Here is a 12,720-nt window from a genome sequence, read left to right as displayed (position 1 = left end):
TTAATTTTAAATAAATAAATAAATAAAATAAATAAATAAATAAATAAATAAAAAGCACCATACATCAATTTTGGGAACAATTGCAGAAGTCAGTTTTAATGAACAAGCAGCTCTAAAATGAGTAGAGAGCTGGTTTTATACCCATCCTGTTTTTCCTTCTGCATAGAGATTTTGGCCACAGAACTCTCTAGGCTTTGCTGTTTTTTTACTGCTCAGTTTCCTGTTAGCAGCTCTGAACAAAACGACATCTCCAGAACCTCCAACAATTTCTACTTGGCTACCAACCAGCCACCAAATGTGAAAACTGATTTTGAGTATAAATGACACTGGAAAGGTAAATCACTGACAAGAAATAAAAAAGAATCGTTCTATCCCTAGCCCAAATTGGGAAAATCTCTCCTCATCAATCTAGAGCAACTTAACCCTCAGTAAGATGGACACTAAAAACCAGGTTCTTAAAGGAAAAAACAAAAATGCATTTCAAGAGAGGCTCCATCAATTTTACTCTGTTTCTGCAACAGCTGGAAGAAAAAGCTGCTTTAAGAATCTGTTCAACAATTTTATCTAACAGTAACTGTATTTTGTGCACTGATTTTGTTAAGTACTAAATATAATCCCATGGATCTACTCCTCAAGTACTAAATCCAATACTGTGGGCTGCCTACAGTCAATGCATCTCAGTATTTACATGTAAAACAGGAAGCAGGAACTGCTGCAGCCTCCTGAAGTCAGAGAAGCCACGTAAGAAACACTGCCAGGAAAGCAAAGACGATTGCAACACAGCTGCAGATGTAAAGACGCACACATGCTTTGTCACATTTATTTGCACCTTTACAGAATGTTTTTTGTATGCTGACTTGCACACACAAATGCATTCCTGGGATGCTTTACATGCTCCCCCATCCTCACAGGCATTAGTTTCACTTTAGCACAGGAAGTTCACAGCCAGCTCATCTCCACCCCAAAATCTCATTTCTCCAAGCCTGGTAGAAAAAGGAAGATATGAAATGCAATTGGTGGTGTAAACATGCACAATGATACCACATCCTGAAATACAGGCTGCCTCCTGTCCACAAGGCCAACAGCAACCACACATCAAGATAGCCTGGAAACACAAGCTGAGTATTTGTGTCTGGAAATGAATAAGATGTAAGAGTGACTTGTGGAATTTAGATTTATTCTACAGGGTCCTTACTAGATATTCATTATATAAATTCATATATATACACACACGAAGAAAGAGAAGTGTGCATAATGATTCACACAGTAGACTTAACTTGCCTGCAATGTTCAAACAGCATGAATGTCTGTGACAAACCACAGATACCTCTAGAAAATGCATGACAACAAACGTTACCTACAATTACTGCTACTTGTGGAGTGCCAACAGCATTTTCCATGCTCTTGTTCCCACTTCCCTATCAACCCTGAGAAAGCTCTCTCACTAGGGAAGCTAACGTTTCCATTACACACAATTATTACCAAGCAACATTAGCAGAAAAAACAAAGGAAAAGTGTCTTCAAAGTTCTTCCTCTGGCATTTTCCCCAGTAAAGCAAGTAAAAACAAACTCACAACAAACCCACCAAACCTTTTTCCTAGTGAACTAGATACGTGTCAAGGAAGGAGATTAGGCCTGAAAAAGAGAACTAAAATTTTTCACTTCTACAATGAACCTCTGAACTTTAGCAAAAGCTGGGCAAAATCAAAGAAACCTAAGAATTTGAGAAAATGGACAAAGTGGAGAAACATCTACACATCACAACATAGCACAGCAGGAAACTGGCAGAGCACCCTTATCTTTCAGAACCAAACTTGGTTCTGATGCAAGAGAAAAAACAGCACAAGCATATCTGCAGCCAAGCTGGCCACCAACAGATAAACACTGGTCAGTTTGAAGCATGGGCTCCAACAGCTTATTTTTAATAAAGTTTATTGCCCACTGAAGCATATATCTCACTGCATATTTACTACCTCTAATAAGGAAAGTGACAAAAGCAAAGCTCAGAGGAAACAAAAAAAACCCAACCACTACCATATCCTCATATTCACCATGTTATGAGACACCCTGTGCATTTTCATAATTTTTCTTCATCTTTCCTTAAAATGACACAACCATGGCATGATGACATTTTGCATCCATCTTTTAAAGGGCTAAATAGAGACACATATTTAAAGTACACGTGTGTCAGCTGTATACACTTTACAGTGCAGTTCTGTGTGTAAACAACACTGTGATTCCATTCTACCCATGAAAATACTGTGTGATTGCTACACGCAAAAATTATAAGCCTTCAGAAACAGCTCAGTGAGCAAAATAACAGACAAGAGTTAGTTCTTCCCAGTTTTCTAAGAATTGTACACAACTGTAGGCATTTTTATCACCTACTTTACAGCAGAAGCATAGTTTTCCTGCCAGTGCTTGGACTCATGCAGACTGACGTCTTGAAGCAGCAGAAGATAGTGTGACTTTTACAGACAACAAACCAGTAAGTGTTATGAACTTGCAACTTATGGCATCAACACCTTCTTTCAACATTAGAGCTCTTCAAAAGTTCGTGGGTTTTTTACCCATTCCTACTGATGATCAAAACTAGCAATACTCTTGGAATATCTGAATGGTCAGGCACTACCTTATACTGCCCTAGCAGTACTGCCCTGAGCACTTCTTCCTGAACATTCAGTAACAGAAGTCCCGAAAGTGCAGGAAGCTAACCACAAGTAGATTACTCAAGTGAGGCCAGAATGGTGTTCAGCATACTTTACTCAGTAAACCATCTAAGCTTCAGGAGACAAGATACTCCAGATACTTCATAAAGACTCTCTTGCAGCATGTTAACTCCAGAAAGCCTGTACTTCTTTCTTAAACAAAACCATTGCTTCATTAATTGCTTTCGCTTGATTAATCTGTCTAAAAGGACTTTGAAAGTATTTGAAAAAAAAAAAAATATATTCACATTAAATAATTTAATTACTTTTGTTAGCATTATACATAAATGAAAAAGAACAGACATGAGGGATTGTAGCTTACAGATTCTTCCCCTAAATGGTTAACCAAGAAAGAGAAATCAAACAAAAACCCAAATCAAAAAACACACCTTCCCCACTGCATTCTGCAAACAAACATCAAGGTGCAGAAATCAGAGAGGCCATGGCGCCAGATCATAATGCTCTGCTGGCTTCACAGTCTGAACACAGGCTTCCAGACTCCCACATCATATGTACCCAAGTCTCTAAATAAAGCACGCCCTATTATAAACAGCTTGAGTTTATTCACTGCCATTTCCTGCTTCTTTCTTCACATGAAAGCTAACTTTCGCCAATAATTTAAAAGAAAACAAAATCAAACCTAATAGCAGTTCTACTGCAGCAATTATAAACCTCAATTTCTCATAATATCTACAGGAAAGTAAATGTGAAGAGACGACTCCCTGCCCTTTCCAACCACCCTCTCTCTCTTTCCTTGCTCTGTTCTACCCCTATTCTCTCACCTTTGGAAAGCACTAAATTGTATGTGTAAGGAGCATACCTCAAAGACTCACTTTTAAAGTTGCCTAATTATTCAAAATATGTATCCGTTCTCGTAAAGGCAGGTATGTGATCATTGCCTGTTTTACTCCTGTTGGTACTAAATGAGATACAATGGGCATATTAAAATGTGAGTATCAAACACAAGGTCTAAATAGTACTATCTGTAGAAGTAAATTCTCAGGGCTGTTGTTCAGATCAGAGATCTCAATCTTAAACACTGTAAAGTGTGGGGGCGGGGGGAAGTAAAATGTTTTGAGTGTATTCAAGGCCTTTTAAAATATCCAAGTTTCAGTTCCAGCAACATATTATTAAACCTCCTTAACAGTCTGAATCACTTAAACTGGCAACATTCTGTAAGCCCTACTGTAAAGAAAGCTTTTGCGTGCATTCATGACAATGGTGGACACTGTAAATTCTGTCTTAAAAAAAAAAAAAAAATCCAAGTAAACAACAATAAGACCACCTAGTTCTGAAAAAAATAGTTTAAGCAGAAACTATTGTGAAAACTTGTGAAACTATAGTGAAACTTGTGAAGCTATTTCACAAGTTTTAATCTATTCCAAGATTTCTTCTGTTCTACATGAAAAAGGTTGGCAAGGTCCTTTTCAAAAGCACAGCTGCTTTTAAAAGCAAACATTACAAATACCAAGTTATGGCTGTAATACTGGGTGGTCTGGAAAGACTTCAGAAGACAATTTAGGCCATTCCTAAAAGTGTAAAAAAAAAAAAAAAAAGAGTAATCACGTATCATTCTTTACTGCTCCAGAAAAGGAGACAGTTCCCAGGAATGTGACAGGATGGTAAATGCCCAGACTTGCCCAGACTCAGATGGAGGGCATGCCCAAACAAGTCCCCAGACTGAGATGCTTTCCTAAATCCAGCAGTTTAGTTGCGGCCCTACAATGCCACATACAGCCTCTAAAGTTTAGCAGGAAAGGAAATTATAAAAACTTTTGCTATTTTGTTAAGAAAACTCAAAGGGACTTCCAAGAGTCTTTCACAGGAATTCACTTTTACAACTTTACAAACACACTTCCTTGATTTACAGTTTTAGCATGGAGAGTCAAAACACAAGAACCACTTCACTAGATTAAAAAAACATTAAATAAATTACTATTATACAGAAAGCAAACTCCTGTGAGGTTCATACTCACAGGAAATAATCACCATGACTTTGACACTTGATAAGATTGATTAGCCTCCTTCAGCACAGCTGGGTTTTGGGCCACAGAAGCTTCAGCACATGTGGACAGCCAAAACCATAGTTATCCTCATAGGCCAGGTGCAATCACATGCATGGCATCTGCCATGACCTATTCCAGCCCCAGGTAAATTAGAGGCCACCTTCCCCAAATGAGATCTCCACATGATCCAGAAGTGGGTAAGAAACAAGGGACCAGTGATTCTTGTGGTGGGCAACAGGCTTAAGAATCAGACTGAAAAACATGAAAACTATGAGATCTTGAAAGCTGCATCAGACTGGCAGGTTTGAGTAACTGCTGTTATTTTATGAGCTATGCAATGCAGTGAAGCATGAACTGGAACTGTAATACCCATCTTTCAGACCAATGTTAATTCAAGTTAGCATTTGAGAGTGTCCCTCCTAGGGTGTTGCCCATATATGCTACTTAACGTGACAAAAATAGCTTTATCTCATGTTTCCCAACACATCAGTGCAGTACCAGCTCAAGTCATCACTAACTGTAAGCTGCTGAACTGCTCTAGCATGGGCACAGATTAACTGCCACTGAAAACCACTAAAGCTTACCACATTTCCAGCTTTTTCTGGATACTTCCCAAAACAAGGAAAGCTTGCAGCAGGAGCCCATCAGCTCAATTCCTGGGACAACTCTGCTTATCTGCAGTCCAAACAACCCTGAGCTACATCCTCCAAAGTCCACAGCTGAGCACTGCCCAGCAACCCTTTAGCAATCAGCCAAGCCAGCACTGGCGTGAGAACCAATACTGAAGTGACAACAATAATGCCATGGTAAGCCAAAAAGCCCTGCAACTGCAGAAGTGTTATAGAAAAAGAGAATGCAAGACTCTTATGAGAAAAAGTTTGCTGAATATGCACTGAAAGGGTCCTTTTTGTTTGGTTAAATAAGAAGCTGATGTGGGTTGCTTTAAACCAAAAATAATCCACTTCAATTTCATACACAAAGACCTACTAGAAGAAAGCTAATTACTACTTTTTAAAGCCAGTAACTTCTGAAGTTTTCAAAGTAACAAATAACAGATTTAGCACAACAAGTTCTTAAACAGTCTATATGAGATAAGTGGCAGGGAGGGAACTTCCTGGATTTTGTGGTTTTACTCAGCCATCTGATACCTAGATCCAACACGTTATTATGGAGGATGTATACAAGCATCATCTTGGCCTATAAGCTGTTTACTCATCCTAACTATGTCCATTTACATAAATCCCTTTGTAATGCATACTAAAAATATAACTTTCCAGGGAAGTTTTGCAGGAAATCTGCTACTGTACACTCTGTAGACAGTCAAGAATAACTGCTATAGGTAACTGGCACATTAAAAATGTGCATGTAACAAGGGGAGAAGTCAGAGCTGCACTCAGAGCAACTGAAGTATTTTGTCAACACCGCAAGAGCTAACACTACAGCTTCATGCAGGTCAGAAGACAATTCCAGACAAGTCCAATTGGACCCTGAATCTAAGAACTGTCCTTACACACTATAAGGCATTTAGCTTCTACAGACAATATATAAAAAATGCTCATTAGTGGAAGAAAAAAAATGTAGGCTATTACAAGCACATATTTGAGGCAAAGTAAGTCAGCTCCCCTCCTATCATCAGGACCCCAGTTCAATGATACAGGATGTTGCCCTCCACCCTAACTAAAATTCAGAACTAACGTAAAGCTAGTGGGAGGGATTTTTTTTTTTTTTTCTGAAAAGCTTAACTGAATTAATAGAACAAGTTTAACTGGAAACAAAAGAAAAGTACTCCAGAAAGCCTCCCCACAAGAACAGCAAATGTGATACTAAGAATTTGCTATCGCCAATGCCATACTAATCTCAGGAAGGAGAGTTAAGCAACTAATTAGAAACTAACTTAAAGCTTTTAACTTGTTAAGCTAAATTTTTAAAAACAGGATTTTTGCCCGGCAAATTCCAACCCAACATATGACATGTCAAACACTGAAACTGCAATCACAGGAAGTTTAGACAAGGTTACACCCGCCAGCATTGCCTGCCATATAACCCAGCTGTTATAGGAAACACACCTTTTTCTTTACTCAAATTACTTATATGTCATAACATACATAAAAGTTAGAAACACTATTCAGGCAGGAGGAAAGGTTAAATTAGATAAATTAATTCTTCTATACAACTATGAACTGACAAGCTCATTCTCTCTTTGGGAGAGGTACTACTCATCCAACACAATGAAGATCATCAAGGAAAATTTAACACTACACAAATAAGAACACACTTCCACAGTAGAGGTCATACCTGGCTGACCACTACTTTTCCTTTTAAACAGGAATAAGAAATTCACTTTAAAAAAGGGGAAAAAGGAAAAAAAGTGCACAAAGTGGCTTTGATGACTGGTTCCTTCCACAACTTAAAAAAGTTTTTAGAGTTTCCCTCCTAGTGGATTTGAGAGCCAGAGACCATCTAGAAACAGAGGAGCATCACATTAAAAATGAACAGCATAAAATGTTTTTAGTAAAAACAGGCTTGTCAAAACACCAACCTTTGCAGAACTGCTAATGTCCTGACATAAAACTCATTTGTTCATTTCACAGAAGACCCTGTAACTGCAGTTTTAAAAGGGTAGGCAATTTAAGGACATTCTCTTCTCATAACACATCCACAAGACAATCCATCACAAATACCTCTGGCTAGTACACCTCAGGCCGCGGCTATTTTATGGAAGCATACAAAAAGGCAGAGTTGGAGTTAGCTTTGGAACCCACATGCTCAAACTTTTGTAGATTCTATAAAATAACAACCATGGTCTTTTAACCACATTCTCAAAGAAGGATTCTCAGTTTCTTGGGCTACAGGAGCCTGCTCTGAGGGTTTCCCTACCTGCAGCTGCTTTGACAACTTCTCTCCAGAGTCAGTCCGTATGTTAAAAATGACTGGTTTCAGAGTTACACTCTGCGGAGGCACAGCAAAGCCCACAGAGTTAGAAAGGGAATACTCTACCCTAGCTCAGTACATACAGGCAATGAAGTACACACCCACAGAAAAAAACTCCTGAGCATAATCTAATGATTCACCTCACTGTGTCTTTGCATGGTTAGGCCAGACTGTCTTCGGTTCTGCAGTGGAACAGCCTTCTGTAGTTAGAAGAGCACGCTAACCCAACCGTACACACCCGCCTCTTGAGCCAGGACAGCATTTTTCAGCCTCTCCTTCCACCTTGGTTTCAATGAACCTGCATTAAGCCCACTTCCTGAAGCAGGCAGCTGAGAAATTAATAATCACTGATGGCAACTCACAGCTGTTCGTCCGCTTTAAGTAGCTTCTTCACTGAGAATACACTGCAGATAAAACCAAACGCAAGTTACAAATTGTGCAAGCTTGTATCTACTTCTCAGACTAGAAAAAAAAAGCTCAGAACAATTGTTTTATGTAACTTCAAATCCGAATCTCAATTACTTCTAGACAGGAAGTTTACATTCCTTAGAGATGCAAGGTGAGATTAGCCCGTGTCTGAATGCAAGCCTCACAGAACACGTTCTCTATGCACTTTAACTCAGTTATTACAGAAAATATTAAGGACCAGCACTAGGAAAGAAACCCTCCGCTCGTTAAATAGAGCCCGCTACCTTGGAAGTTCTTTTCCAAGGAACAAACGTTGTGATTTATTTTCTTACCACTGGCAGCCTATTACAGATGCTGGACCATCCAAATACACTGCAAAGTGTAAACTGAAGTCCCTGGAAAAATGGGGTAAGGAAAAATGGGGTACACAATGCGCTTCAACTTCAAGGCAGAAATTAATTCAGGAACAGAGTACTATTAACTGCGTACAACGTCCATTTGAAGTTTTGTTTCCATTTAGGACTGACAGCAGCTGCCCCAACTACAGAACTTTCTTCTGTAACTTAGACACAGATGCTTTCAATCACTCCACCTCCTGAAACACTCAAGTGATTCACAATTAGCTGAATTGTGAATTACTTGATATGAGTCATCTAATTTCCTTTTCCACTAAGGGTCATTATTGAAAATTTGGCATGGCAAAGCTAAATAACCGTGTTACCAAGGAAAACTGCCACAGAACTGCTATTCCAGTGAATCAGTGCTCTGCTTTTTGCATCGTTTCTTAAAACAGTAACACCACATACTGCAGAATGGAAGGGGGAAACCAACTGTAATAACCTTACTACTCACAGTCCATCTTTGAAACCAGAGCAAAGCAGGAGAAATTTCAGTAATCCAATTAGAAAGTGAAACACCTTCCCGTGGTAAATCCTTGCTAAAATGCATCCATTAGCAGCAGAAATCGTGGAAATTACATACGGTCATTCTGAATGCAAAGAAAAATGGAAGCAAATTTAAGAAGTTTAGTGGTATGAAAAATATGCCTATGCTCTGACCTAAAAGCTCCAAATGATCTTGAAGAATTGATCAACAATGAGAAATATGTGAATCTGAGTTTACATTGACTTTTATACTTTTCCTAAAATGCTCACATTTGCTTCCAAATGCAGTGCTCTGGGAAGCTAAATCATAGAATCATAGAATAGTTAGGGTTGGAAAGGACCTCAAGATCATCTAGTTCCAAGCCCCTTGCCATAGGCAAGAACACCTCACACTAAACCATCCCACACAAGGCTTCATCCAACCTGGCCTTGAACACTGCCAGGGATGGAGCACTCACAACCTCCCTGGGCAACCCATTCCAGTGCCTCACCACCCTAACAGGAAAGAATTTCCTCCTTATATCCAATCTAAACTTCCCCTGTTAAAGTTTGAACCTGTTACCCCTTGTCCTGTCACTACAGTCCCTGACAAAGAGTCCCTCCCCAGCATCCCCATAGGCCCCCTTCAGGTACTGGAAGGCTGCTATGAGGTCTCCATGCAGCCTTCTCTTCTCCAGGCCGAACAGCCCCAACTTCCTCAGCCTGTCTTCATACGGGAGGTGCTCCAGTCCCCTGATCATCCTCGTGGCCCTCCTCTGGACTTGTTCCAGCAGTTCCATGTCCTTTTTGTGTTGAGGACACCAGAACTGCACACAATACTCCAGGTGAGGTCTCACAAGAGCAGAGTAGAGGGGCAGGATCACCTCTTTCGACCTGCTGGTCACGCTCCTTTTGATGCAGCCCAGGATACGGTTGGCTTTCTGGGCTGCGAGCGCACACTGAAGCCGGCTCATGTTCATTTTCTCATCAACCAGCACCCCCAAGTCCTTTTCTGCAGGGCTGCTCTGAATCTCTTCTTTGCCCAATATGTAGCTGTGCCTGGGATTGCTCCGACCCAGGTGTAGGACCTTGCACTTGGCATGGTTGAACTTCATAAGGTTGGCATCAGCCCACCTCACAAGCGTGTCAAGGTCCCTCTGGATGGCATCCCTTCCCTCCAGCGTATCAGCCGGACCACACAGCTTGGTGTCATCGGCAAACTTGCTGAGGGCACACTCAATCCCACTGTCCATGTCAGCGACGAAGATGTGAAACAAGACCAGTCCCAACACCGATCCCTGAGGGACACCACTCGTTACTGGTCTCCAGCCGGACATCGAGCCATTGACCACAACTTTGTGTGCGGCCATCTAGCCAGTTCTTTATCCACCGAGTGGTCCATCCATCAAATTGATATCTCTCCAATTTAGAAAGAAGGATGTTGTGTGGGACAGTGTCAAACGCTTTGCACAAGTCCAGGTAGATTAAGTGGTGTTCACAGTGCAAGCAGTTTATAGCTTATAATCTCTTGGACATGTTAAAGATAATAAATTCCAGTCCTGTGGAATGTCTTCATGATATACATTGAAGTACTTGAAGGCACATGAAAAACAACAAGGTGCTTGGTGACAGCCAGCATGGCTTCACTAAGGGGAAATCCTGCCTGACCAATTTGGTGGCCTTCTATGATGGGGCTACAGAACTGATGGACAAGGGTAAGGCAGTTGACGTCATCTACCTGGACTTGTGCAAAGCGTTTGACACTGTCCCACATGACATCCTTCTCTCTAAATTGGAGAGATATCAATTTGATGGATGGACCACTCGGTGGATAAAGAACTGGCTGGACGGCCGCACACAAAGAGTTGTGGTCAATGGCTCAAAGTCCGGCTGGAGACCGGTAACGAGTGGTGTCCCTCAGGGATCGGTGTTGGGACTGGTCTTGTTTCACATCTTCGTCGCTGACATGGACAGTGGGATTGAGTGCGCCCTCAGCAAGTCTGCCGATGACACCAAGCTGTGTGGTCCGGTTGATATGCTGGAGGGAAGGGATGCCATCCAGAGGGACCCTGACACGCTTGTGAGGTGGGCTGATGCCAACCTTATGAAGTTCAACCACGACAAGTGCAAGGTCCTACACCTGGGTCGGAGCAATCCCAGGCACAGCTACAGACTGGGCAAAGAAGAGATTCAGAGCAGCCCTGCAGAAAAGGACTTGGGGGTGCTGGTTGATGAGAAAATGAACATGAGCCGGCTTCAGTGTGCGCTCGCAGCCCAGAAAGCCAACCGTATCCTGGGCTGCATCAAAAGGAGCGTGACCAACAGGTCGAAGGAGGTGATCCTGCCCCTGTACTCTGCTCTTGTGAGACCTCACCTGGAGTATTGTGTGCAGTTCTGGTGTCCTCAACACAAAAAGGACATGGAACTGCTGGAACAAGTCCAGAGGAGGGCCACGAGGATGATCAGGGGACTGGAGCACCTCCCGTATGAAGACAGGCTGAGGAAGTTGGGGCTTTTCAGGCTGGAGAAGAGAAGGCTGCGTGGAGACCTCATAGCAGCCTTCCAGTACCTGAAGGGGGCCTATAGGGATGCTGGGGAGGGACTCTTTGTCAGGGACTGTAGTGACAGGACAAGGGGTAACAGGTTCAAACTTTAACAGGGGAAGTTTAGATTGGATATAAGGAGGAAATTCTTTCCTGTTAGGGTGGTGAGGCACTGGAATGGGTTGCCCAGGGAGGTTGTGAGTGCTCCATCCCTGGCAGTGTTCAAGGCCAGGTTGGATGAAGCCTTGTGTGGGATGGTTTAGTGTGAGGTGTCCCTGTCCATGGCAGGGGGGTTGGAACTAGATGATCTTGAGGTCCTTTCCAACCCTAACTATTCTATGATTCTATGATTCTATGATTAACATTCAAGAATAGTAATAACAAGAAACTTATTAAAAGCTGGTGCTTTGCTTGCACTTCTGCAGAAAATCTCAGAATAAACACAGCAAAAAAAGCCAAAGCACAGGCAAACTAAAAACTCCTCAGCTAGACAAGGAAGAACACACATACCACCACTACCCCTTCCCTAACACTGTCTATCAACTTAGAGCTTAATTGTGCCAGGTTTTCCAAGCAGAGAAGATCCCAGCTCACTCAGCCCCGTGGCAAGTCCATACAGAGTTTGTGACAAGCCCTCAGAGAGGTGAAATTCTCTTAAAATGCCATGATTTCTGAGAAATGTGCCAGAGTGATAATTTGATCTTGGCATCAGCCTGATGCAAGAATGAGGAAATAAATGCTCTCTGAATCCAGAAACCACCACCTTCTTCTAAAATACAGTGTCAAAGGTAGTATTTGCAACTCACGAGAAATAACAAGGCACAAAACAGTTGCCCTTCATTGCCTCTCCTCCTGTTGTTAGCTGTTTCAAAACTATGGCCATCTTGCTGAAGACAGACAGCAAGAAACACCTCAACTGACATCAGCCTTCCTCTCCACACAGTCAAGAAACACAGGCATCAACATGCAAGGTAAAACTTGTCTTTTAAAATAAAATTAGCACAGAATGAGAGGATGGAGCATGCCTTGCAGACAGAAACTAGGGACAACTCTTCCAGACAGAATACAGCTCACTGTTTAAAAAAAAAAAAAAAAAAAAAAGACAACACAAATACCCCAACAACAATCAAAACCAAAAACCCCAACACACAATACAAAAGCCTGGGCAAAGTCTGTAATGGAACAGCAATATTCCCACTGACTGCAGTCACATGAAGTCCTACTCATTTCAATTCAATGTTGAAACACTCAAACCTGAAGT

General features: G+C 41.5%; 1 protein-coding gene across 6 annotated transcripts in view; it reads right to left on the bottom strand.

Annotated features, from left to right (window-relative positions):
• Nucleotides 1-12,720, bottom strand: part of SHISA5 (shisa family member 5) — a 39,061-nt gene that overhangs the window by 14,220 nt on the left and 12,121 nt on the right. The window contains exon 1 of one of the 6 annotated variants that reach the window (XM_065687079.1): nt 5,299-5,319. The exons of the other annotated variants lie outside the window; for them this stretch is intronic. Within the exon in view, the coding sequence (XP_065543151.1) occupies nt 5,299-5,303 (5 nt within the window). The 5' untranslated portion in view covers nt 5,304-5,319. Of the gene's footprint in view, nt 1-5,298; nt 5,320-12,720 lie in introns of those variants that run through there. 6 annotated transcript variants of the gene reach the window in all.

This window comes from Lathamus discolor, chromosome 7 (genome assembly GCF_037157495.1).
Source record: "Lathamus discolor isolate bLatDis1 chromosome 7, bLatDis1.hap1, whole genome shotgun sequence".
NCBI classification, from domain to species: domain Eukaryota; kingdom Metazoa; phylum Chordata; class Aves; order Psittaciformes; family Psittacidae; genus Lathamus; species Lathamus discolor.
The sequence above is the reverse complement of the archived record's forward strand: the minus strand, read 5'-3'. Positions and strand labels throughout refer to the sequence as shown.